Below are 25,227 nucleotides of genomic sequence, written 5' to 3'. Positions count from 1 at the left end.
GTCTGCATCTCCCAGCATCTGTGGACTACAGAGGCAGCTACTGCTGCATAACAATTTGAAGTGTGGTGATCAGACAAGTGACACTATAACAATGGCAGCTGAGTATTTCATAATTATTCTCCTTCATTGACCTCCAAGTAACATTTGTTCCATATCCCACTAACCCCACCCCCTCCAACTGCTTTCCTCCCTAGCTTTCCACCTAGGATTGGCGGGGTGTTAATGGGCCACTTCACTTTGAATGGTCTCTTGAAATATGTGTTAACTACTTATGCTAAACAATCTGTTCCACCTTGAGTTTACATGTGATGCTCTGAGTATGTTTCCAGGACAGACCTGAAATCATACAATGAGAGGTGGACACATGGACCCCTGAGCCTATATAGAAAACCACTGACTTCAATGGGGATTCTGCACAAGCACAGGGGATCTCCACCTGTGCTGATGTAATTGCAAGGAGGCAGTGTCGGCCAGCTCATAGGAGACAGGAGATCTAGGTTCTTTCCCAGCTCTACAGCTGACATTGTGCTTAACTTTAGGTAAGTCTCTTCTTATCTATTCTTCAGTTTCCTCAGCTGTAAAATGGAAATAATTATCCCCCCTTGTGAAGAAGGTATTTTTTTAGATGTAAGGATAAAAAGTGCTAAGTGCAAAATATTACTGATATTAAGCCTCACAAATTGCTCTGAGATAGTGTTAAGGGACAAAGAGCTCACATTACCCATCACCAAAATCCAGCTGGAGTGAGATGCAGTTATTGAACAGTGCAAAACATGCACTATACAACAGTTTAGAACTGTAAATGAAAACTAAGAACACTGTATCCAGTTAAAATTGCTGGGGAAACTGTAGCAGATAGACATGGAATTTGGCCATGATTGAGACATTATCACCCCCAACCTTTGCAAGCAGTTCCATGGGCCCTTTAGTGGCTATAAGTTGTCAGGACCTTGGTTTTACATCTACTTTGAAAGTAGTTAAGACAGAATACATACGTTCTCGTGTTCTATTCTCAAATTATTATATCACAGCTAGAACTAGTTGAGTACTGCAAAACTGTTTTCAAATTCCAAAGTGCTGTTTAATTCAGGCATGTTCAAACATTTGATTAATGCTGAGAATTGAGAATGCTTGGAGATGGCTAATATTAATACTCCTGTTCGGATGTGAACCAATGTATTACTGCACTAACAAGAACATTTTGGAGCCAACTGTTTGTCATTCTGTTTTAAATGTCTGCCATCTAGTCATGGACCAATAAATACAATGTAGCTCGGTGACAACTCACACCACATGAACAGGGAATAGTTGAAATTAATACTTCAGGAATAACCCATAGGTTGAACGCTGGTGAATACTTACAAGTAATTAATACATTAGCAGAAATTATCTTCTGTTTGCAACCAATTTGAAAATTTATTAACGAGTAATTTGAACAATTCTAATTATAGCTGCCCTTCCTGCCAAAATCACATTTACAGTACACTGGTATTATCTATGAACAACAGCTACATAGACGCTTCAGGATTTTAACCATTTTATTCTGTGGTGGACCAGCTATAACAAGCAACTTCCTTAGATTTGGATTTGAACACATTCACTATTGTTCACCTATGGACCACCTGACTTCTCAAATTTTTCTGGTTTTATTTTTAAATTGTATAAATGTTTCCATGTAGTTTGTGTATTTCTGCAGGATACAATATATTTACTGGCATTTAACAGCTCTGGAAGAATGAAATATCTGTGGTCTTTAGCCACCTAGTGGCTGACTTTTAAGAAATTAAGGGGTTTGATTTAATAATTCATGCAGCTTGTTTAAAACAAATAATAATTAAAAAACAACCCACAAACAAGCTGGATAAATGAAAGAATCTGATTTGCCATCAAGGATTCTGAACTTCACATGACATAGTGGGATACATCTGTATTTAATTATGAAGTCCAGTTTGTACTATGTGTTGAACACAAGCCCTCAGTCAACCTATTGTACTGCATACCAGACAGCTCTGTTGCCCAGGAAACGTGCTTGACCTCACTGAAGGACTATCACTGAGATGCCATCAAGACAACAATCTGGAGCCATCAACTTTGACTGCCTCTCAACCACTGGCCTACTTCTGCCAAACAACAGTTTCCTACACCGGGACCCACAGATGGGGAAAACATGGCAATATTGGAAGAGGGGGCATGGGGAGGTTGGAGCATCTCATCTAAGCACATGACACGGAGGAGACACCCTATTTAACCGTAGGGCTCCGCTTTACGCAGGGATATCTGACCATCACCAAATGAAGGACTTTCAGGAGAAGGGCAGGGGACTCTGCCCAGGCTCAAATGGTGACAAACCTCAAACTCACAGAAGGGGTGAGATCAGACACTGGGAGGATGCATCTCAGGACTTTTCTTGTTTTCAAAGAGCTGTGACTCTCAAGTGCTTTAAGAGTATTGTTACTGTGATTAAGAAATTCCTTTGCTAAGGCACTAATCTTTGCCTTCTGGCGTGTTGTCTCCAAAGAGGTTAAACTAAAAGCCATGAGTGCCCACAGCCTAAATGGAGCTCAGGGGAAGCACCTTGGAAGGTCTCAGACACTAATTTTGGAGTCTAGTGTGACTAATTGGCAGTGCCCCACATCCTAAAGAAGAGTGTCATACAAGATGTCTGAGCCTGGGAGTGTGCCCTACTGTTTCAGAGCTAGCAACAGTGACTAGACCAGACCCAAACCCAGCTGGCATGAAAGCATATGGGACCCAGTGATTGGGTCCACTCGCAACAGACTGGTGACTGTACAGTGGAATACAGGATCAGGTTGTAAACATGGAGATTTGTCATTGTGATATCTTAGGGTGATTAGGTCAGTTCTATTTCTCTTACTCTAATGTGGCAATTTCTGGAACAATAATCTACAATTAGCCTTAGGTTCTTCTGCATGCGTTGATCACACCTTAAAATGTAATCCACTTATCCAACATCAAAAGGGGTGAAAGAATATATTATAAAGCTCATCATAGTTAGGCATCTCCCACTAGTGATATCCAGGGACAATGTTAACATAATCTCTATTTACACTAGTCATAAAACAGAGTAAAAAAGGATTTATTATTCTAATTGTAATGCAGTATGATAGTTATTTTGTAAAGGGAAAAGTTCTATCTCCAAGTCATCTGTTCCTTATGGAATCTTAGTCAGCATGCTTTTTCCATCTCAGTTAATCCATGAATAGTCATTAAACTATGATTACTTCTAATGGTTACTCTATAATATGAGAAGAGGTTAAATACTTGGTGATATTGTTCTTTAAAAACTAATTTATTATATTGCAATTATACACCCCTCCTACTAATGTGCATCCCCAGTTTATTTCTCACTTCATAGCCTATGTGAGGTAACGCCACATGGAGCTTTATACATTCAAAGCACTTTACTAGTACAAACTAACAACAACATGGACAGGAGGTGTAGGATAAATATTAAATATGAAATTAAAAAATTAGTTATCTTAGTTTGGTAAGGAAATATATATGAGTTGTAAACAAAGGTCCTGACTAGCAAGTAGACGGAAGGCCTTGAAAATTATAAATTACAAGGCCAGAAGGAATGAAGTAGGAAGGATGTCTTGTTCAAAGAATAGTGAGATAAGGGGAAGTTTCTACAAAGACGACCTCTGACCAATAGGGGTGATTGCAGATGGGTTTAGATAAGACAAAAGGAATGTCATAAAATGAGCCAATATGGCCCTTCCCAACCGGGGGTGAATCTAGCTTTTTTGCCGCCCCAAGCATGGCAGGCAGGCTACCTTTGGCGGCGCGCCTGTGGGAGGTCCCCGGTCCCGCGGATTTGGCAGCACGCCTGCAGGAGGTCTACCAGTCCCGCGGATTCGGCATACCCGCCACCGAATTGCTTGGAGCGCTGGTGCCTGGAGCCGCTGCTGTTCCCAACCCACACACTAGTGTTGAAGTCTGTGTGACTCTAGGTGCAATGGAAAGCTATTGGGCAGCAAGGAGGAGGAAAGGACAGGCCTTGGGAAGAGAGGAAGTTATAAATCTTATCTGGATTAAGACTGGAGATAAGGGTGACCTGTCTCAAATTGTTTTTTAGCTGAAGTCAGTAATTGGCAGTAACATCACTTATTTGTTAAAGGATATAAAAAAGTAAACACTTAAATGGTTCATTGCTAATACATGCCGGACACCATTGGAGCCAGCCAATACGGATCTAAGCACCCCTGGGTTTAGCCAGATTGTACATATCTTGATCAAATGCTTGTAGAAGTTTTGTTACTGTTTAGGTGTAGTAAATTGCTTATTATTTAGGCTTTTTAGGCACTTTTAGAGCAATTGTATAAGTACGTTTTAGCCTTTGGATTTAATAAAGGAATTTATGGTTAAATTAGTATTTGGTGGTTTCCCATATCAATATTAATAATTTCAAATATTAATTCCAACAGGAGGAAAATATATAAATAGCACACCATTTTACAGAAGGAGAAATGGAAGCACAGAGGTTCAAGTCACTTGGCTGAGGCCACACAACTCAGCCATACAATCAGAACCGAAAAGGTCCTGGCCTCCAACCATATGCTCAGTCCTCTAGCCTTTATTGCCTCATATCAGAAATGGCTTAAATGCAATACTCAGTCTGATTGGTTGAAGATTCTGAAACATGTAAATACAGGATCATCCTTTCATAGTCTGGAATTTGTTAACTAAATTTCCCTGCCTCATTGCCAAATGCTATTTTTGTTTACCATATAATTTAATAGTGAACAATCTCAACTCCCTTACAGTCGCGACAGTTTATTGCAGACAAAAAAAACCAGGCCAAATGATAAAATTTGGGAGGGGGGGAAAAAGCAAATAAGCCACACATCCTGCAAGCATAGAGAGAGCAGTTTTTGAGTTTAAAATCAAACATACTACAGTACTATAAAAGTGACTTAGGATAGTAATTCCTACTAGCCTTTTGTAAACCAGTTATTTGTTCAAAGTTGGACCCATATGAGCAGCTCAGCCTTTCACCATCATATTCAAAAGAGGAATGGGGGGTGACAGTTTCCAATTGTAGTCCAAACTCCTTCTAGGTGCTGTAACCCCGCTCCTTTTTTTTTTACAGGCAAACCCATGCACTTACAATCATATGAGACAGAGGAAAAGATGCACAGTTTTTAATTGGACACACCTTTAATACGCACATGATTTCTTGATCATGTATTTGACTGTTTATTTATAATCCCTGCATAGTATCTGTTATGTTAGACATTGCCTATTTTGAAGAAAAAGTCTACTGTTTACTACCATGCTTTGTCTCTTCCTTCATTTGTAATTATTAAAACATTGAATTTCTAATCTCACCTTACGGGGGAAGGATTTTAAACAAAAGTAAGCTCTCTCCTTGAGGCAGGATTGCAAAAGAATAATGATCTAGGTCATATTTAGCTCTTTGAGAGAAGTTTAAAACTTAAGAGCCAATCCCTGCCCTTTGTTTTTTGCCATGAAGGGAGCAAAAGGTGAAGAAAGCCTGCTTCTTTAGACAATTGTCCAGGGGGAGGGGAGTTTGACCCAATTGGGCCTTATTTCCCCCTCTCCCACCTACTAACTCCAACTTTGCAGATGCCTCTCCAGGTGAATACCATACACTTAGGTGGAGGGGTTTGGCAGGTCAGGGAGAGGATGGAACCTCTCTCTGACCAGCCAAACGCCTCCACTTAAGTGATCCATCCAACATCATCCCTGTGACATCTGATTAAAATATGACCATATAGATCATTGTTGCAACCACTGTTATATATTTGTAGCAAATCTTGTGCAAAGGTTGTCAAGTGAGGTGTCTATAAAAAGGTTATGATTTAATAACATAACATTGGCCATACTGGGTCAGACCAAAGGTTCATCAAGCCCAGTATCCTGTCCTCTGACAGTGGCCCATGGCAGGTGCCCCAAAGGGAATGAACAGACAGGTTATCATCAAGTGATCCATGCCCTGTCACCCAATCCCAGCTTCTGGCAAACAGAGGCTAGGGACACCATTCCTGCCCATCCTGGCTAATAGCCATTGATGGACCTATCTTCCATGAATCTATCTAGCTCCCTTTTTAACTCTGTTATAGTATTGGCCTTCACAACACCCTCTGGCAAGGCGTTCCAGAGGTTGACAATGTGTTGCATGAAAAAAATACTTGTTTTAAACTTGCTACCTATTAATTTAATTTGGTGGCCCCTTGTTCTTGTATTATGAGGAGTAAATAACACTTCCTTATTTACTTTCTCTATACCACTCATGATTTTATAGACCTCTGTCATATCCCCCTAGTCACCTTTTCCAAGCTGAAATGTCCAAGTCTTATTAATCTCTCCTCATACAAAAGCCGTTCTATACTCCAATCATTTTCGTTGCCCTTTTCTGAACCTTTTCCCATTCCAATATATCTTTTTTGAGATGGGGCGACTGCATCTGCATGCAGTATTCAAGGTGTGGATATACCATGGATTTATATAGAGGCAATATATTTTCTGTCTTATTATCTATCCCTTTCTTGATGATTCCCAACATTGTTTGCTTTTTTAACTGCTGCGGCACATTGAGTGGATGATTTCAGAGAACTATCCACAATGACTCCAAGATCTCTTTCTTGCGTGGTAACAGCTAAATTAGACCCCATCATTATATATTTGTGATGGGGCAAGGCAGGCTAAACTCAAGTGTGGAGGGATCCAGGTGTGGGGCGAGAGGATTTTGTGTGGGACAATCTGGGTGCAAGCAGCTCAGAGTGGGGGGTCCCTGGATGAACAGAGGCTCATGGGGGGGGGGGTTCCAGGTGCAGGGGTTTCCAGATGAAGGTGGGTGGGGCTCAGCTGATGGGTATGGGGGTCTCAGCCTGGGGGTCTGGGTGCTGGGGCTTGATGGGGTGGGGGTCTGGGTGCAGCTAGTTAGGGGTCAGTGGCATGGGGGTCTGGATCTGGCAGGTCAGAGTGATGCAGAGGGTGGGAGTTTGAATGGAGGGAGCTCAGTGGGGGAGGGTTCTGGGATGTGGGGATGAGGGTCTGGGTGTAGAGGGGTTCCAGATGCTGGGGCTGAGGATCAGTGCGGTGGAGTTTGGGTATGGAGGGTTATTGGGGTTCTGGATGTACCAGGTGAGACTTGGCAGGGGTGTCTGGGTATGGGAGGTCCAGATGCATGGGGGTTGGGTGTATGGGAGAGTAGCTCCCTGTACAGTGACCCCTCCCCCCACAGCTGAGGAGGAAGTAGGGGAGGATGGTGAGCTTCCTGCTGCTGGGGGGAGGCTGCTGGAGGTGGGTCTGACACAGGCCCAGACACTCCTTGCAGGGGAAGAGGAAGTCCCATCCTCTCCTGCCTCCAGCTCAGCCAGGTCCAGCCCCGTGGTAATTTACCTCTTTGCTGGCTGCTCTGGACGCCTGAAATGATGTACCTGCCCTGTGAGGGAGTTATGCATGACTGCTCTTGCAGATTCCCTGCCAGAAAGTCGTTTTTCTGCAGGGAAGGAAAGAAATTTGCAGGGGGCATGACTTCTGCACATGTGCAGTGGCACAAAATTCCCCCAGTAGGTGGAGAAGAGGATGCTAGCATTAATTGGGCTGGTTCTAGAGGTAAATAGGAGGTTTCACTCTACAAGGCTAAAAATCTGTTTTTCCAATCTACTATATTCCTTCATTACTAATGAGGACAAGACCAGGGACAAGGCAAATTCCACCTGCAGAATGCTTAACTGCCTTTCAGATGTCTAGAAGTTTCAAACTTTTGAACGTGAAATCTAAATGTTGGAAATTATACTTTTAAATGCATTGCTCTAATCTTTCAAACAGAATTCTAACCAAAAAAAAAAAAAAGGACAGTGTGGCAGGTAACAGATCAAATGGAATACCTGGATGTTCATCTGAGCTACAGCTGGCTAGGTTTTACATTCTGTTCAGAAGGTAAGCTCTACAGAAGAACTGAAGACCTAGCAGTCACATATCTGCTACAGAGCTCCACTGACACCACCTTTAAAGAACTGGAGGGAAGAGTGGCATACATATGGGAAAGTCTAAGTTACCGGAAGCACAAACATGTTTGTAACTTTGATTCTTGCAAAGATTGTAAGATCTTCCTTAGTTTGTAAGTTCTTTGTACATTCTGTACAAACCCAGAACAAAAAAAAAAAAACCAAACCTCTCAAAGGGGTCTTGGGCCATGACTGGGAACCCTAGGAGCTACAGCATGTCTTGCTATAGAAGAGGTGTAATTCATAAAGTCAAAATGGCTGAGAAATTAAAAACTGGATGGCAACAGGCAGCAAATCCCACTGATTATTCAAATCTGGTGATATTCTGAACAGAACGAGCCCTCAACCACACTTCTAGGTGCTTCAACTGCTTTACACTGACAAAGTAAAAATTTAGGCTTCAGAATGAAATTCTTGGAATTTTATTATATAGACAAGAAATTAAATCAGTAACAAACAACTTGTTTTGGATTAATTGAGTATTTTGTGGGAGGCACTGGGAACAGTCTCCTTCAAGAGAAAGCTGGAACTTATAGGTACCTTCCTTCACTTTCAAAGCATTTGACAGAAGTCGTTTTGAATATGAGTGAGCATTGAACTATTCCTCCAGATTGTGCTACTGTAGTTTTGGCTATTTTGTAATAAAAATTGCATACAAGAGCTTAAGTCTCCCATTTTATAGTCTATTATATTTTTTTAAAATTCCTGTACTTAAAGAAAATACAGCATATGATCTCAAAATACTTGCAGAAACAAGCCTAGTCATTACATCATGTGCTTTATCCATACTGAAACAGACATTTGCCTTCTACCTTTAGATGCACGTATGACAGTTCCCTCGGATTTGCTTCAAGGAGGTATGTGTGAACATATCAGCACACTCCAAAGAGGAATTACACCTAACCAATAAGTTCTGTCATTTACAGATCATTGTCCAATTTTAATCATCACTTGTTGCCAACTAAAATATCCCTTCTAGAACAGGGAGATATCCAACCATAAAGTCTCAAGTTAGACTAAGGTACAAGTATACTGCCACTCTCACACAGAACTGGTAAAAAAACAGAACTTTCAACTGGTCATCTTTTCTTCGGCACAAATAAGATGTTTTATGGTGGAACTAAGCTTCTGAAGCTAGAATCTGATTCATTAGTGATCTCAGAGTTGTCATAATGGATTCCTTTTTGCAGTTCTCTCCACCTCAGTATCTGCTCTGCCAGCTCTTCAGTCTCTGTCACAAGCAAGTTAATTTTTGCCAGAGCATTGTCCTGGAATACAAGATGGGAGTTTCAGAAGTTAGGAGATATTAAAAGGTGGGTTAAGTAATCAAACAATGTTGCATTTTGAGGGGAAGATCATTACAGAGGATACGAAAGGGAACCACTTTCACTACTCACCATGTTTTTCATGGTCAGGGGTATCTGAGGGATGCTCTTTATGGTCTGCAAGTGGTTTTCCAGTTTCTCAATGAAGGCCACTGCCAATGTAAATAACTCTGCTACATACCTTTAATTTGGGAAGAAATCCAGAAACAGGCTGTTCAAAATGATGCACAATTTAATCTTACGCCTCTCGTTCCTGTCTTTCATTGATTTTTTCCTCTAAACCCCTTCCACAATAATTGTGGGAATTTCTGACCGCCTGCCTGGAAAGGAAATCTCAGCAGAAACAATAAAACTGAATGAGGGCATAGGCTGCAGGAGCATCATCATCATCTTTGCTTGTCAGCAAATGCTCCTTTGGTGGCACTCAGTAAATTAAATACATGTCAGTGAAAGACATGGCTAGTTACGAAGAACATGTACCATATATCTATTGAGTGCTGGGCAATTTCCTAACTGAATCTTCCCAAAGAGAGCTGCTTGCAGACTGTGTGATTCTACAGCTGGGGTGTGTGTGTTTATGTGTGTGCTCTGCCAGATGCCAGAGAGCCTAATTCAGCAAAACAGGGGGATGGGGGGGGGGTGCAACCCATCACATGGACTAGCAGCATGAGTTTACTTTAGCAACTTTTTGATACAACAGTTGTGCTTCCCCTACCAGGAGTGATTGTCAGGCAAAAGTAGCTTATTTGGACATGAATACATGTGCAGGCTACATGCTAAGAGTTATTTTCTAAGAACTCACCTGTGGAATATGGCTTCAATAGGCAAATTCTCTTGACACAAGGGTTTCATTAACCTCTGCCGGAGTGTCCTTTTTTCTTTCAGCACTGCTTCCAAGTGCTTATTCATAACTTGCAGAGCGTGGCATTTCTGAGCTACACAACAGAGGTAAATATCAGAGGGATGCTGACTGGAAATTGTTTGACCAATGGAGCAAGAGCAGAAACTCATTCTGCATTGCAGTTGACTCAGGTTTTCTAGCAGTTTTTCACTGTGCAAGTGATGGGCTCAGGCTCTGGGAGGATAGCAGTAACCAGACTAGTCGCTGTTGAATGATTTAGGAAGTAGTACTAGGATATGCTCCAAAGAGGCTCAGCACATGTAGTTCTTAAAAAGGTATCACTTTACTAACAAGCATGGTCTTAAGGGATCTGGTAGCTCCATCTAAAAATCCCTATATGACTTATACCTGCACCCTACAGTATTTTAGTAGTAAGAATTTCCTTCAGCATTGTGTCGTGGTGGACAAGAAAAGACCCCTAAAGACAAAGCAAAGAGGTGAAGAAATACTGAGGGAATTAACCCATTCCCCCCCAACCTACCAAAATAAAATCTCAAAAGTCCTTCTGAGTGACATTACATATGAAAAAAGCACATACATCTGTTGACTTATTGGGAAGGCAACAGATTTATATGCAGCACTGCTGGGGCACAATGGCTTATGAATGCTCCCAGAACTTCTGCCCCCTAGGGTCCAAGATATTAAGTGGAATACCACAAAGAACATACACATGGTCACTAGTGACATGGAGGGTTCTAGCTGCATTGCTGTGCAAGCACTCTTTATTGGTGGATCACCCATCATAACCTCAGGGGCCACTACACACCAGTGGATGACAAGTGCAATGGCGCTGATGAGAAACAGGGAACTCAATGGAGGTGAAACACATTTGATGACATCCAAATCAAAGAGTCTAAAACTAATAATTGTTCCCCTGAACAAAACCACTTACTCAGGAAGTATGGGTGAGCAATATCTGCAGTTTCCTTTTCCAGTCCCATGATTTCAGCTTCCAGGCTCTTCTACAAAAAGGCATAAAAAATAGCTACACTTGATTTTCATACAGCTTACTTTCTATTTACCTTTATATCTGTGGATATCCCCCACCTCCTCAGCATGTATGTATTCAAAATAAGAATACCACATTCATCCTTCCATGTCTGTAAGAAACTTTTTAAAAACATTAGTTTGTACAGTTGTGTTGAGTATGTGTACATGAAGAGCTGAGTTTTGCATTTAGTTCTTAATGCAGTGAAGTTTGTGATCATGTTTATTTCTTCTTGGAATGAGTTCCATTGTCTAAGTCCAGTTCCTACAAAAGTAGGCACTCACACTCACAAGTCTCTCCCTAGTGGCAAACAGTTCCCTGGCTCCAGGGAAACGTGGCAGGTGTCACAGGGGTGATCTTGGACAGACCTCTAATTTGATTTATTCAGTGGGGAGCCAGTCCAGAATGTGGTTAATGTTTTCACATGCCCTGTGTTGCTAAGCAGATGGACTGCTGCATATTGTACCAGTTGGAACCTTTTCAAGTTTAATTCCTAGATATTAATTGCAGCATGTGGGCCAGGCAGTCACAAGTGTACATAGGTTGAGAACCACTGGTCTAACCTCTTCTTCAGCTAAGCCAATGGGCATTTGGCTGTCTGCAATGCTGTTTGATGGCATGGACTTTGCCACTGATAATGTATGCATGGGATAATTCAGTAGGTAAGCATTACCACCAGACAATAGCAATAACAGAGAAATTCAGAATACATCTCATAGAACTTAAATCTAACAGCCAGTTTAAACAGTAGTGAGAGCCTAAAGAATGGAACTGTAAGAAAGGTACTGTTAGGGGATGTATACACATGAAAATTAATCCAGAATAAGGTAGGATGTGAATGTAAAGAAGATTATTTTAAGATTAACTCTATGTATGGATAGAGAGTCTTATTCCAAATTATTTTAAACCACACCCAAAAAGCACTAAAGTAATTCAGAATAAGGCATTCTTATTCCAGAATAAGAGTATCCACACATGGAGATAACCAAGAATAGCTCCCTGTGTAGACAAGCCCTTATTTTGTTAAAGTGGAAGTGGTCCAGTTGCCTAAAAATACAACAGCTCATGAAAAACCAGTAGTTGTTTGCTGATCTAAGGAGATCAGCTGTTCAGATCTGTTCCCCACTTTCTTCAAGAAGATTTAGATAAAGTTCACCAGATACAACGCATTGCATCTTTGCAGTTATTATGAAAGAAAGGAATTTTATATATGGGTCTTTCTTTCCTTTGTGATAATTCATTAAATTGTGACAAAGCTACCTACTGTTAAAAAATAAATTACAAATTACTAACACCACCTGCCATTATATTTTACATATTCTTTTTCTTCTCCAGACTGCTTTATGTTTTCTACTATATAATGGTAAAAACACAGCATAAAAATATGCTTTCTACATGGAGGGGGCAGTACAAAGGTCAAGAGCAGTTAGTATGTTGTCTTACCCATCATATAGAAATATGCACCCTGGTACAGATGGATTTACCTGGTTTATTTCAGCTCGAATGTCTGCAATTTTCTCCACCTCCATGAGGTGCACAAAGCAAGGGGCTTGTTTAGCAGATAAATCCAGCATCTCCTATTAAGGAAAAAGAGAGGGTGGTACCGGGTCAGTAGCAATAAGAAGTCACAAGCAGTTAGAACATTTTCAAGGTTAGCAAGAACATTAGTGCAACTGGCAGCGTCTTTCTAGGTGTTGCATTAAGTTTCTCCTAACATTAAAGATTTGGGAAACATAAATCTTGCATAGGCAGCTGAGGAAACATTTCAGAAGGACAAAAATGGGCTTACAAAAATAAAACTTCTCCAAAGACAAAGTCCTTATAGAAGAGTCTGGGAGCACCCTCCTTAAAGATTTGTTGTTTAAATCTATGCCATTGGAATGCACCTAAAGACAGAAATTTACTCTTTAGAAGTATAAACAAGAGGAAGGGATACAGTCATCCCTGGCATGGACAGTTAACATCCAAAACTGAAAGAAATTCATCATGCACAGCCAGGAGGGATTTCTCTCTCCTCCCCCCTTTCAATTTTAACATTGTTTCTATCAGCATAAACATGGATTTATGATAAATGGCATCTTATTTGAAGACACACATAGTACTTTAAGGGGAAAAAAATAACTAACTCCTCGAAACCAATGTACTAGGAAGTAGCATGGCTAGTAGATAAGGCACTGAATCAGGAGACCAGAGTTCAATTCCAGCTATGCCATTGATGTGCTGCATCACCTTGGGCAAAGCACTTTCTCTCTCAATATCTCAGTTTCCCCTTCCTCCTTTTGTCTTTCTTGTCTATTTAGATTCTGTTCTATATAATTTCTTACACCATGCTCATCACCATAGCATCTGAGCTACTTCCAGTAGTGTATTAAGTAATGTGACTAACGTGTCACAAGTTTGTTTTTTTCATTTTCTCTCCCAGGGGAAGAAGTGTATGCAGTGTTCCTTTTGGAATTTATATATTCACATTCACACACACCTCTGTGTTTATAATAGAGATGGCAAGGTCAGAGAAATGCTTCTTGCAAGGTGTGAAAGGTGGTAAGGTTTGGGATGGTCCTTAGTTCCTGTGGAGTTCATTCCACCATCTTGGGTCAACCACCAAGAATACTCAGTCTGATTGTAAGGGCTTGTCTACACTTACAGTGCTGCAGCAGCACCAGTGCAGCTCTACTGCTGTGGTGCTTAGCGAAGACACTACTATGCTGACAGAAGACCTTCTCCTGTCAGCGTAGGTACTCCAGTTCCCCGAGAGGCCGAGGAGAGGAGAAGCCCTTCCATGGATATAGCGCTGCCTGCACCAAGGGTTAGGTTGGTATAACTCTGTCACTCAGGGGTGTGGATTTTCCACATTCCTGAGCGACAGTTATACCAACATAAGATTGTAGTATAAAATCATAGAATATTAGGGTTGGAAGGGACCTCAGGAGGTCATCTAGTCCAACCCCCTGCTCAAAGCAGGACCAATCCCCAGATTTTTACCCCAGTTCCCCAAATGGCCCCCTCTTTAGACAAGGGCTAAGCTCTTTAGGGATGGTCTCTTACTGTTTGCACAGATCTTAGTGCAGTAGAGCCCCCAATTTGGTTGGAGTTTCCAGATGCTACTCTAATTCAAATAATAAAAATAATTCAATAAAGTGATTGTGAAAGGACTTATGCAACAGGCAAGATTATGCTACAAACAAGGCCCTTTGTTTTTTGTTTAAAATTTCCCCAAAATGTATCAGTGTTTATTACAAAAAAATAAACACACAGGTGAAAATCTGTGCAAAATTAACTTCACAGTTTTCTAGAAAAATATCAGGGTTAATATTGGGGGAAGAGAGAACAAAAAAAAGGAACAAAGAGAAAAGTAAGAGTATTTAAAGTAATAGCAGTTTAATGCTGTGGTTTATTTCATGAACTGTACATTAACAGTATGTACACACCAATGTGTATCTTCCACTACATTGTCTTACTTTAACAGACAGCCTCACATTTACACTTAGAGTAATTTATTTTAATGATCAATATTACCATGTATTCAAGTGGTCCAAAATTCAGGTGAAAATTAGAAAAACATATGCAATAGCTTTTGTAAAAGCCAGGAATGTTTTCGTAAAAACTGAAACTAAAGGGCCTTAGCTACAAATAGTGACCCTGAACATGAACCTCTGTGCAGGCATCTGTCCACATGGCTTTCTGTACAGGATTGATAGGGAGATGAAATTTAACAGTACTTAAAAGGGGAGGCATAGTTCTATTAGACTATTTTGACAGTGCAGATACAGGAATAAACGGAACTTTTACACTTTATCCCTACGTTCCAAGGGCAGAATCAATGCTGCCCATTTAAATCTAGCACCTTCTGTTGACACTCATTGTGCAAATGAAACCCTAGTAGCAGAAAGCCATCCAGAAGAAGCAAATACCCAGGGGCACAGCAGACAACCGGAGTGAGAAATGTGTTCTAACTCGGCCTCTGAAAAAAAATTAATTAATTTTTATTTAAAAAAAAAATAAGGAGCTAAAGAAGATTAAAAAACTAGAGAACAAAGTCAAACTAAAGTTAGCTCTCCCAAAGTCTGTAATAGCAATCCGTTTTTTAGAGCAGAGTGTAATCAGTGCTTAATTTGTAATGCAAGAGGTGCGGGAGCTCAAACAACTTTTTTTATATTCATAACTAATACAGTGAAAGTCCAGAGGTGCTGGGGCTATGACCTGCCCAGCCTAGAGGTGCAAGGACTTGAGTCCTTCCACAAATTAAGCACTGACTGCAATGCTCTTTAGGGGACGGGGGACTGCTCCAGTCTTTGCCAGCCAGCCGGCCGGGCCAGGGCAGAGATGCCCGCTGCTGAGATGGCTCCTACTCGGGGCGCTGACGGTGGGGGTCGGCAGTGGCACCCGCAGCTGGAAACCGGGGCGGGGGCGGCGGCACAGCAGCTGCTCGCCCAGGCGCGAGGGTCCCCCACGGGCGCGTTCCCGGAAGGGCCGCGCGGTTCCCCGGGGGAGGGGCCATGGCCCGGCCGCGCCGCTCCTTACCTGGGTCACCACACCCGCCGCCAGGCACTTGGACAGCACCAGCCCCGCGGCCGTGGGCTGCGCCGGGTCCCAAGGGTTCAGACAGGCCATCGCCGCCCTCGCCGCTAAACCTGCCGCGCGCCCGCCCTCGCGCAAGAAGCTCCGCCCCGGCGTCGCTCACGCGGGGGGCGAGGCCACGCCCCCTCGCCATGCTGTGTGTGACATGCCCGCAGCCGCGCGCGCGGGCGGGCGTGGCTTTGTATCGCCGCCATGTTGGATGTGTCCTGTCGAGCGGCGCTGGCCTTGTTTCCGGTTCCGGGGCTCGCGGCGGCTGGGTGAGTCCCCACTGCCCGCTGGAGCCGGAGCTGGTCCGCGGGTGGGTGGAGACTCGCGATGGGGAGAGAGGGCGGTAGGTGCGGGAGGTCTCCGGCCTGTCAGTCGCCGGGGCCGCAGCCCGGGAAGGGGGAGGCGGCCCTGGGGTGCCCCTGCCCCGAGTGGCGGCTCGGCCGGCCGGGCCGGAGGGGTGGCAGCGCCGCGGCGGCCGATGGGCTCTGGCTGCGGGCGGCGGCGTGAGGTGTCTCTGACTCTGTTATGCAGCCCGAAGCGGAGCCGCCTTTGGGCCTCCCCCAAGAAGAACTGGCCCGTGCGGGGGGGCGGGCCGGGCCAGGCCACTGGGCGTTGTGCTGGGAGCCCGGACTGGTTGGAGCGGCTAGAACTCCCGGGGGTGGGGCGGCCATTAGCCTAATCAGTCCCCTTCCTTCCCCCTTGATACCCTGGAACCCAGGGGCTGCTGTTCTGTGGGTTTTAACTTGACACTGTCCCCATAAGGTGCTGAACTGTACGAATTCCTACATTTATGTAACCACATTATTTGCCCCTCTACAAGACTGAGGGCTCTAAGGCCAGGTCTTCACTATGGGCACTACAGTGGCATGGCCATAGCGCCCTAGTTATGCTGCTGTAGCCAGACTATAGGGACAGAAGGGGTTTTCCCATCATTGTAGGAACTCCGCCTCCCAGAGCTACTGGTAGCTAGGTTGATGGGAGCATTCTCCCATAGACCTTTAAACCGGGGGTTAGGTTGGCATAGCAGTAGCATTCATAGATGTGGATTTTTCACGTCCTTGAGTGCTGTAGCCATGTCGACCTAAGTTTTAAGTGCAGACCAAGCCTAACATATTGAGTTCATGAAGCACCAATGCCAGCAGACAAGTATGCACATGCACGAGTGATATGGCATTACCCCACTATAACTTGTCTTGACTAAAGTTTGTAGTGTACAAATGGCCTTAGTCTGACACTTTGATCTTGCCTTTCACTGTTGCATGCTTCCCAACTTCCATGCCATTAATTTAGCATTCAGACAACTCTAAATGAAGCCATCTTAGTATGATAAATTGGGTTAATCTTATTAAGACCTATATTTGGTTAACTAGGGATAAGAAATCTAACCTGACACATTAAGCATACCATTCAACATGTCCAGGTGAGCCATAATGGAAGAAAACTCTTATGCACAAAATGACTTTGTAAACTTGCTTTTTAACAGGAAAATTTGATTCATGTAATCCAGTGCATCGTGATTGAGAGAGACTGGACTGGGTTTGTGCCTTAAACAAAAACTGTATACTTGACACAAGACCAGCAAGATGGGAAATAGTGCCTTAAAAGCTCACTTGGAGACAGCCCAGAAAACAGGCGTGTTCCAGCTAACTGGAAAGGGTCTCTCTGAGGTAGTAGAACTCTTTGCTACACATGTACATGACTAATTGTCTTCAGCAGGGACTCTATCTTTCTGTTTTGTAAAGTGCCATGAGCATTAATAGTGCTGTATAAATAATGCTTCAGGCACCTCACTATCCCCCTTTTAAGGAAAACACTCTTGCATGCACCTTTGGCTCTAGCAATCAGTGATGCTCCGCTTACCTGGAAACTTGTATTTCTTTATAATTTCTGGTTTTATATTTAAAACAAATGTATTAAATCCAGGACTCTTAAAAGTTTATGCAACAAAAAAGGTGGCTTTCAATAGAAAATCTTAACTTGAGAGCACAAGATAAGTTTAATAAGTGTGTACATTTATGCAAGATACTCTCAAATTTGTGAAATACTTTAAGGCCCCAATCCTGCACACACTTATTCACATGCTTACCCTTAGCCATATGAATTGTCCCTTTGATTGGAACTGCTCAAGTGACAAAAGTAAAGCATGTCCATAAGTGCTTATGGTTTTAACACATTATCTGAGATTGACTTGATTTTGTTTGATCAATTCCCAAAAAATCCAAATCAGACTTGAACAATTGCTGTTGGGTCTAGCTGCTGTTTGTATGATGTCCAAGTTTAACACTGCACCATGCTACTTTGTTGTTGTGGATAGTGGGAGTTAAATACCCCTCTTAAATATTTAATCTTCCTTTTCACTCCTCCCTTTCTGGCAAGTGGGATGGCAGGGGATATGATAAGTTGCTGCTATGATTTGCAGGGAAAGCTAAAACATGAGGGCCCCACCCCCATTACTGGCTCAAGGACTAGAACAGGTCCAAATTTCTTGATCAAGGTCCAGACTCTAGAGAAAATAATAAAAAAAATCAATAATAATAATAAGTAAATAAATGTTGGGATCAAAAGTGTCTGCTGGTCTGGATTTGGCTCGCGGTCTGCCTACTGACTACCCCTGGACTAGAAGATATTTGCAGATATTTGGTGCTGCTGCTGACCGTGAGAGTAGATGATTTAAAAAAAAAAATCCAGAAGTGAATGATGTAACGTTACATGTGCTTTATGATGGCAAGGTATGTGAATAAGAGAGGGTGTGAGTTCCAAAGAGCAGACAAGTATTACAATAAGATGGAAGGAAATGTTTTTTATAATTTATATAAAATAAAACAGAACTGAAGGAAGACGGGGTTTTGTTTAGCTTCCATCATGCTTAAAAATGGGGGGAGGAGGGGAGATAATCAAATGGTTTTATTAGGAGGCGTTAAAGAGAACATAAAAATGAAAAGTTCTGTAAACAGTATTGTGCTGTACTCCTATCCTCACCCTTTTTTCCTTTATTTTTTATCCTGTTTATTTAGACTGAACTCTGGACTAGGAATTAGTTTTCCTAGGAGTCTGTAAAATGTCCCTTAATTTTTTTTTCAATGGCACAAAAAAATATATTCAACTTTGTATATTGTTTTTGCTTGAATTTGGTAAATCTTGCTTTTGGCTATGGTGAGACACTGTGCATTGTATGCACTAATATAAACTTGAACTGCAGTGTAAATAACTGAAAGACTGATAACATGAAATTATATTGTCTATTATGAAGTTAAACCAGCTGTTTTAATGCTGTATATACTTTTTCCCCCACCCAGTTTCCTGAAGACCTGCAGAAGCTAGCTAGCAACTTAAGGACAATAGATTTGTCAAACAACAAAATTGAGATCCTGCCACCACTGATGGGAAAGTTTTCTGTTCTGAAGAGTCTTGCTTTAAACAACAACAAACTGAGTATGAGTTTTTAATATTGTCACAGATTTCTAAAAAGAAGCAAACTTCTTTGTTGTTGGTCTGACATTAAATGTGATAAATTGACTCTTACAAAATGCAAAGGGAAACACTGGTTGCTTAGACTAAAATCTCTTGGAATTCATGATCAGGAGAAAATTAGATTTCTTCAAAACTAGTTTAGAAATTTTGTTTCACCCTTGCAATAACGTGTAAGTACTTAAAACCACATAACTGTGTGCTGTGAACCCGTCTGATCTAAAAGCTGCAGAAAATCAGATAGTTTAGTACTTGCATGGAAAACCTCTGAAGATGGTGTCCTGTAGAAAACAGTGCTGGTGATTCAGTGGGTGTCACTCCTGTTGGGCCACTGTCCCAAAGACCGGCAAAGCTAGCAACTAGAATTAGGGGGCGCTGTGCTACTAGAGGTGTTGTCTTTTGGGTGAGTGATAAAATTAAGTTATTTTCCACTTGTAGTCATTAACAATGCCATAGCATCCTTTATGGAAGTAAAGCATTATGCCTAATGTCTTGGCCAAATTCCAACTCTATATTCTGTTTACCTAAAATTTCCCTTTCGGCTTATTAGGGAAGTGTTCTTCTTGTCTCCAAATTTTTCTGTTGTTTGTGCGGTGGTGAAAAGCTGCTGCGTTTCACCACAGATGTCTGAACTTCAGAGACTGGTGAACTGTTTGGTATAAGCATTTTATAACTTTTTGTGTTCATTAGGATGGGATGAACAAATTTAAACTAGTACTTCACTCCTAAACTTACTTCAAATGTTGCAAAATGCATTTAGCGTAGTGGTTTGGGAGAAAGAAATGTTGTCTTGGAAAAATCCTATCAGAATAGTGTGGTATATTCCACACAGGAGCAGACTTGGCTTTTGATGGATATGAAAACTCGCAGTTTCCTCTGAGTAGATTAGGTAATTTCTTTGTTCGTAATTTTATTGCTAGCTGCTCTACCCGAGGAGCTGTGTAAGCTGAAAAAACTCGAGACCTTGCATCTGAATGGCAACCATCTGACACAGTTGCCTGCCACCTTTGGACAACTCTTGGCTCTCAAGACCCTGAGCCTTTCTGGAAACCAGCTTCGGACTGTGCCAACCCAACTCTGCAGTCTTCGTCACCTAGATGTGGTGGATCTCTCAAGAAACCAGATCCAGAGTGTGCCAGACACCGTGGGGGACCTGCAGGCCATTGAACTCAATTTGAATCAGAACCAGGTCTGGAAACAGGCTTTAGAGGCATGTGGACTTAAGGCATGATTGAGTCTTAAAGAGTTAGTTCTCTCTGTGCCACAGAAGTCAGGACAGGTAGTTATCACTTCAGTGTGAGAGGAATGCCTTTTGGGTATGACAGTGGTAGAGGATCCATATAAATACCTAGCTAGTTTTCATCTACTTTGATGCCTTCTATTGCCTGATTTGACTTTCTGGGATAGTCTTTATAGGATCAGGCTCGCTTTGTTAAATGATAACTTTCCTGTTGTGAGATTAATGCCTCAAGACATGCCCACTCTGTTCTATTCTCCCACTCCACCATGTGCATTGTAGCACTAAGCCCTTTATTCAAGTTCCCAGGTGGGCCCTGCTTTGAGGGGAGGTATCCAGATGCCAGTTGTTGGGAAAATTGCATGGTGAATGAAGCTTAGAATAAAAGGATTAAACTGTTTATTGACTCTGCACAGCTTTTCAATCTCTCTTGCTATTTTAATTTGACTAATGTCAAATGGATTTGAACTCATGTCACCACTGCACATCACATGTGTACAGTATTAGAATTAAGGACAGCTTCACTTCCAGGGTCTCATTTTAGAAATACTCAAAATCTATATGGTTAAAGTCAGGAGGTATGATGTTTCCTCAAAACTAAAATTATATAAAGTTGCTTGATGCCAGTCATGCTAGGAAAATAAGTAGTTCTCATTTCCTGTCACTAACCCAGTTAATCTACAAAACGAGCGACAGTGTTGTTAAAGTGGCTTAGTAAACTGAAGTCAGATTGTGTAGTAGTTGTGACACACAGATTGGTGTACTTATAAATAACCAATTATCAGTAAAAATGTACTGATTCAACTTTTTTTTCACTTTCTCCTTTTGGACCATGTCAGATTTCCCAGATCTCAGTGCAGATCTCTCACTGTCCACGCCTCAAAGTCCTGCGTTTGGAAGAGAACTGTCTCGACCTCAGCATGCTTCCTCAGAGCATACTCAGTGATTCCCAGATCTCATTGCTTGCGGTGGAGGGTAATCTCTTTGAAATCAAGAAACTCAGAGAACTGGAGGGCTATGACAAGGTTTGTAGAAAAATGTTGCCAGTGAATGTTTTTTGCTTTCCTGCTCATGAATGCATCTCAGACTACTAGGAGAATCAGAGTTCTGCTGGTGGATAAGACTTGCAACAGCATACAAGTATCTTTGCAGCCATTGGCAGTAGATGACCTTCCAAGGATGACCTTCTGCCTTGCCCATTAGATAACAACAAAGGACCTGTCTGTGGTTCAGGAACTACTTGTAAGATGAACATCTTGCAGCTTTCCTCTCGAACTGCCCTTTTTGCCTTAGTGATGTGTATGCTTTTCTCCCTGGCATACGTCAGACTGGATTGCAGCACATGCTTATAAGCAAACTTTTTTTGATGCTACAGCACTATTAGGCAGTACCCTAAAGAGAGAGATGGACCGTAATCACATTTGGAGCAATGATATTCCTAGTTAGTGCTTTATTTTATTGAGCATTATTAGTGGTTGGAATTCTATTTCCCAACTATCTCTGCATAGAAGAAACTGGAATTAAGGGGTAAGACTGGAAAAATTATAGAGGAGTGATATGGCTGTTTAATTAGCCGTAGACTTCATGGCCCTTTGCTTGGGGAAGAGTTTAAGTGGCTGATCTCCAGCTTGATGGTTGTTCTGGAGAAAATGCTTTATAGGACAGCTTCCCTGTCATTGTCCTGTTTGTACTTTCACCCTGACTCTTGTAGGTTGTGCCTGCATTGGCTCTCTCATGATCTTGCCTGCACTGCCAGGTCATGTGGTAGCCTTGTCATAGTCATTCTCTATTTGGATAATCCCCACTGCATAGTAGGTGAGGATGGAAATATTCCTTTTCTGTTAATAGTGGGGAGAAGGGCAAGGAATCTAAGTTGGTTTGATACAAAATAAATAATATGGGCCTGGGTCCTCCCTATATGTGTGTAGAATATAGCTAGGATTTTATTCATTTTTTCAAGAAAAATCACTTGTACTTTGAAGTAAGTATTGGCCATTATTAACTCAACTGTTTTATCACAATAGACTAAGACAGCATCTATCCCTTTTTCTCCCCCACCCTAAATTGTTCTGGGGAAGCTTTAAAAAATGCTTCAGTGAGAAATGTATTCTTGTGGATGTTTATCTTGTCTATTTGGGGTGACGAGAGAGGAAGACAGCTGGTGCTAAGATGGTGGTCCATCATTTGATCATCATAAGGCACCAAAGCACCTCCATTGAATGAGACAGAGTAGAGGCTAGGAATAGTAGAAAGGGAGTTGTCTACAGTATTTGCTTTTTAATTCACACAGCATCCTCTAAACCTGACAACAGGGTGCTTGGTCTCTGTGAGACAAATTACTGTATTGGCTTGGAGGCTGTAGGTAGTACCTATTTATGTAAATCTACAAATTCATTAAACAGATGTTCATGACTTTAAAACTTCCTTGCTGCATGAATGGGATGCTGTTGCAGTTCACCAGCAATAAAACCTCCAAATGACTTCTTTTCTGTGTGAAGTTAGGAATGGCCAGTTTCATTATGGCTTTTGTATCACCAACTTTCTAGTTTCAGAACAACCAACTTTCTCTTTGCTTTCCACTTTTTAGTACATGGAGCGGTTCACAGCCACCAAGAAGAAGTTTACATGATGGACTGCTGTTCTGAGTCTGTATCATTGGACGTAAAAGATGGTGACCAAAGCAGCATAATCAGCAGCACTGTCTGCTTGGAATGACAACTTAAACCAAGACTGAAGGTTTTGGGCTTGATGATGGCGATGAGAAAACTGACAGTATTCGTTTTATAAGTCTGCTATGTTGCTGCTACTACCACTTCAAATAAAAATCTGACATTGGGAAATTGCAGCCTAGGCATTGAACTGTTAAATATGGCTAGAAGCTGGTTATACTTCTGGCTAGCTCCCTCACTTCATTTTATTCTCCCTTTTCAGGATGATTTATGTGGGAGAAAGGGGTATATAATCCTCACTAGTTGACGAGGTAGAGGACATTAGCTTTTTTCACAATAGTTGCTACTGTATCCTTATAAAGGGAAGTTGGCCGTTGTTTAGAGTGGGTTACTTGCATCTAATGTGCAGTTCTGCTACCACAATAATTCCAAAATATTAAGTTATACTACTTGCTGTAAATGTCCTCTAGCATGGAGGTTAACTTTCACATAGATCTGTTGTAATACTAAAAACTGTGTACACTTCATGAAGCACAAATAGTTAAGAGCTCACATGGTTAATTTATCTTGTCTATTTTATATTAAGTGCTTTTGTAATCAAATCTTGTTTCTATCATCTTTTCTCTTACTGGTATCAATTCACAGTACAATTTACAGGATGTCTTCTAGTTGATGGAGAAATGCACTATTCCCTTCTGCTTGAACATACTGCTATTTAATGGACTACTTGACAGGTTTTCTCTGTGTCTTCAGTAAAATGTAGTTTGCAGGAAAAACTGTTATCCTTGCACTGATGAGTCCTCACATCTGCAGAGCCATGTCTACAACTTTTTCACCTTGTTACAGCTGCCTTACTACCAAAAGCACCCAGCAAGAGCTAAAAATGTATGCAATTATGTAACAGGTACTAAGATTAATTGCAATAGATTTAACTTGTGTATTTATTTTACTAAAACACTTTAAAACTGTAGTTTAAATGTCTCAATTCTAAACATATTTCTGCCACTTCAGTGTGATTGTATTATTAAGCTTACCTAAAGGGTTTATTTTACCAATCTATATTAGATTTTTTTTTGTATAAAACTACGTGTGACAATCAAAGAATAAAGACACTCCATTTCAGAAGAGAGAATGGCTGGTAGATGCCTTTGAGTGACAAGTTAGCTAAATGCTACTATTTGTTCAAAAATGATTATGTACAAATTCTACTAGAAAAACTTGCATAGTAAAAGACCAGTCCTCTTGGATTTCTAATAAGAGCTGTTCCTAATGCATCATCTGTAAAGCAATCAAATGCTTAGTCAGTTCCATGGATGGATGTACACATGTAAATATAGAGTAAGATGTAAAACCTTTCAAAGCTATTGCAAAAGGTAGATCATGGAGAGGAAGTGGTTATACAGAAGGTTCAGTAAGAGTCAGATATAACAGCTGAAGTTGCAAAGTAAAGAAAAATGTTGAGCAGACTGGCATTTAACTTTCTCTACAAGAATACTAGAGTGGTATATACAATGTGTGCCTAAAGCAATGTCAGACAGGCAAGGAACTATCTGGCTGAACTCACAATAACAGCCATAGCTTTAAAAGCTCTGCACATACTTCAGTTCTTCAGGACTGCTTTGCTCTGGAAAATCCCAGCATGTGGGAACAGTTGCTTTTTGAGAGAGAACTTCCTCCATGTTGGACTTGATTTGGTTTTTAATCTTCACTGAAATCCCCTGCCTCTATGTGTGTGGTGGCTCTAGGGACAGAGCAGTACCTTCGTTAGCACAGGTAAAGTACTAGCCATCCTTAAACATGAGCTCAGTTCATTCAAGAAACATTCTAGAAGTTTGAAAGTACATAGATAATGTATTAATTTCCTATCCTTCAAGTGAGTACTGAATTTTACCTATATCTCAAGAAGCTAAACACTAAGTATATCTACACTTACTGGTAGCCACACTGTGCCAATTAATCCACCAGGGGTTGTTTTAGGTCTAGTGAAGACCCACTAAGTCAACCACAGCTTGCTCTCCCATCAACTCTAGTACTCCACTGGAATGAGAAGTGTAAGGTAAGTTGACAGGAGAG

General features: G+C 41.6%; 2 protein-coding genes across 7 annotated transcripts; one reads left to right on the top strand and one right to left on the bottom strand.

The window, feature by feature from the left end:
- Positions 1–8,669: 8,669 nt before the first annotated feature.
- HAUS2 (HAUS augmin like complex subunit 2) lies at positions 8,670–15,881 on the bottom strand. The gene is made up of 6 exons (XM_045013503.1): positions 15,736–15,881; positions 12,699–12,791; positions 11,119–11,188; positions 10,128–10,260; positions 9,398–9,506; positions 8,670–9,268 (listed from the first exon to the last, which is right to left on the bottom strand). Exons 1-6 carry the CDS (start codon positions 15,823–15,825, stop codon positions 9,110–9,112), a joined length of 654 nt encoding a protein of 217 aa, XP_044869438.1. The 5' UTR covers positions 15,826–15,881; the 3' UTR covers positions 8,670–9,109.
- LRRC57 (leucine rich repeat containing 57) lies at positions 9,190–24,279 on the top strand. Of its 6 annotated transcripts, none has more exons than XM_045013501.1 (6): positions 9,190–9,313; positions 17,264–17,447; positions 19,077–19,212; positions 20,169–20,458; positions 21,325–21,510; positions 23,073–24,279. In XM_045013501.1, exons 2-6 carry the CDS (start codon positions 17,364–17,366, stop codon positions 23,112–23,114), a joined length of 738 nt encoding a protein of 245 aa, XP_044869436.1. In that variant the 5' UTR covers positions 9,190–9,313; positions 17,264–17,363; the 3' UTR covers positions 23,115–24,279. The 6 variants fall into 6 exon arrangements, with proteins under 6 accessions (XP_044869436.1, XP_044869434.1, XP_044869433.1 ...); XM_045013499.1 differs by lacking the exon at positions 9,190–9,313 and adding an exon at positions 15,938–16,049; XM_045013498.1 differs by lacking the exon at positions 9,190–9,313 and adding an exon at positions 15,963–16,090.
- Positions 24,280–25,227: the final 948 nt, after the last annotated feature.

This window comes from Mauremys mutica, chromosome 4 (assembly GCF_020497125.1).
Source record: "Mauremys mutica isolate MM-2020 ecotype Southern chromosome 4, ASM2049712v1, whole genome shotgun sequence".
NCBI classification, from domain to species: Eukaryota; Metazoa; Chordata; order Testudines; family Geoemydidae; genus Mauremys; species Mauremys mutica.
Note: the sequence above shows the minus strand (reverse complement) of the source record. Positions and strands in the feature narration are given on the sequence as shown.

Coding starts and splice junctions, on each gene's coding strand:
- HAUS2 (XM_045013503.1), bottom strand. CDS start 15,825: ATGGCCTGTCTGAACCCTTGGGACCCGGCGCAGCCCACGGCCGCGGGG. Junction 9,507..10,127: donor ATTGAAGCCATATTCCACAG/GTGAGTTCTTAG, acceptor CCCAAATTAAAG/GTATGTAGCAGAGTTATTTA. Junction 9,269..9,397: donor CCCTGACCATGAAAAACATG/GTGAGTAGTGAA, acceptor CTTGTATTCCAG/GACAATGCTCTGGCAAAAAT.
- LRRC57 (XM_045013501.1), top strand. CDS start 17,364: ATGGGAAATAGTGCCTTAAAAGCTCACTTGGAGACAGCCCAGAAAACA. Junction 17,448..19,076: donor CTGGAAAGGGTCTCTCTGAG/GTAGTAGAACTC, acceptor TCCCCCACCCAG/TTTCCTGAAGACCTGCAGAA. Junction 20,459..21,324: donor TCTGGAAACAGGCTTTAGAG/GCATGTGGACTT, acceptor GGACCATGTCAG/ATTTCCCAGATCTCAGTGCA.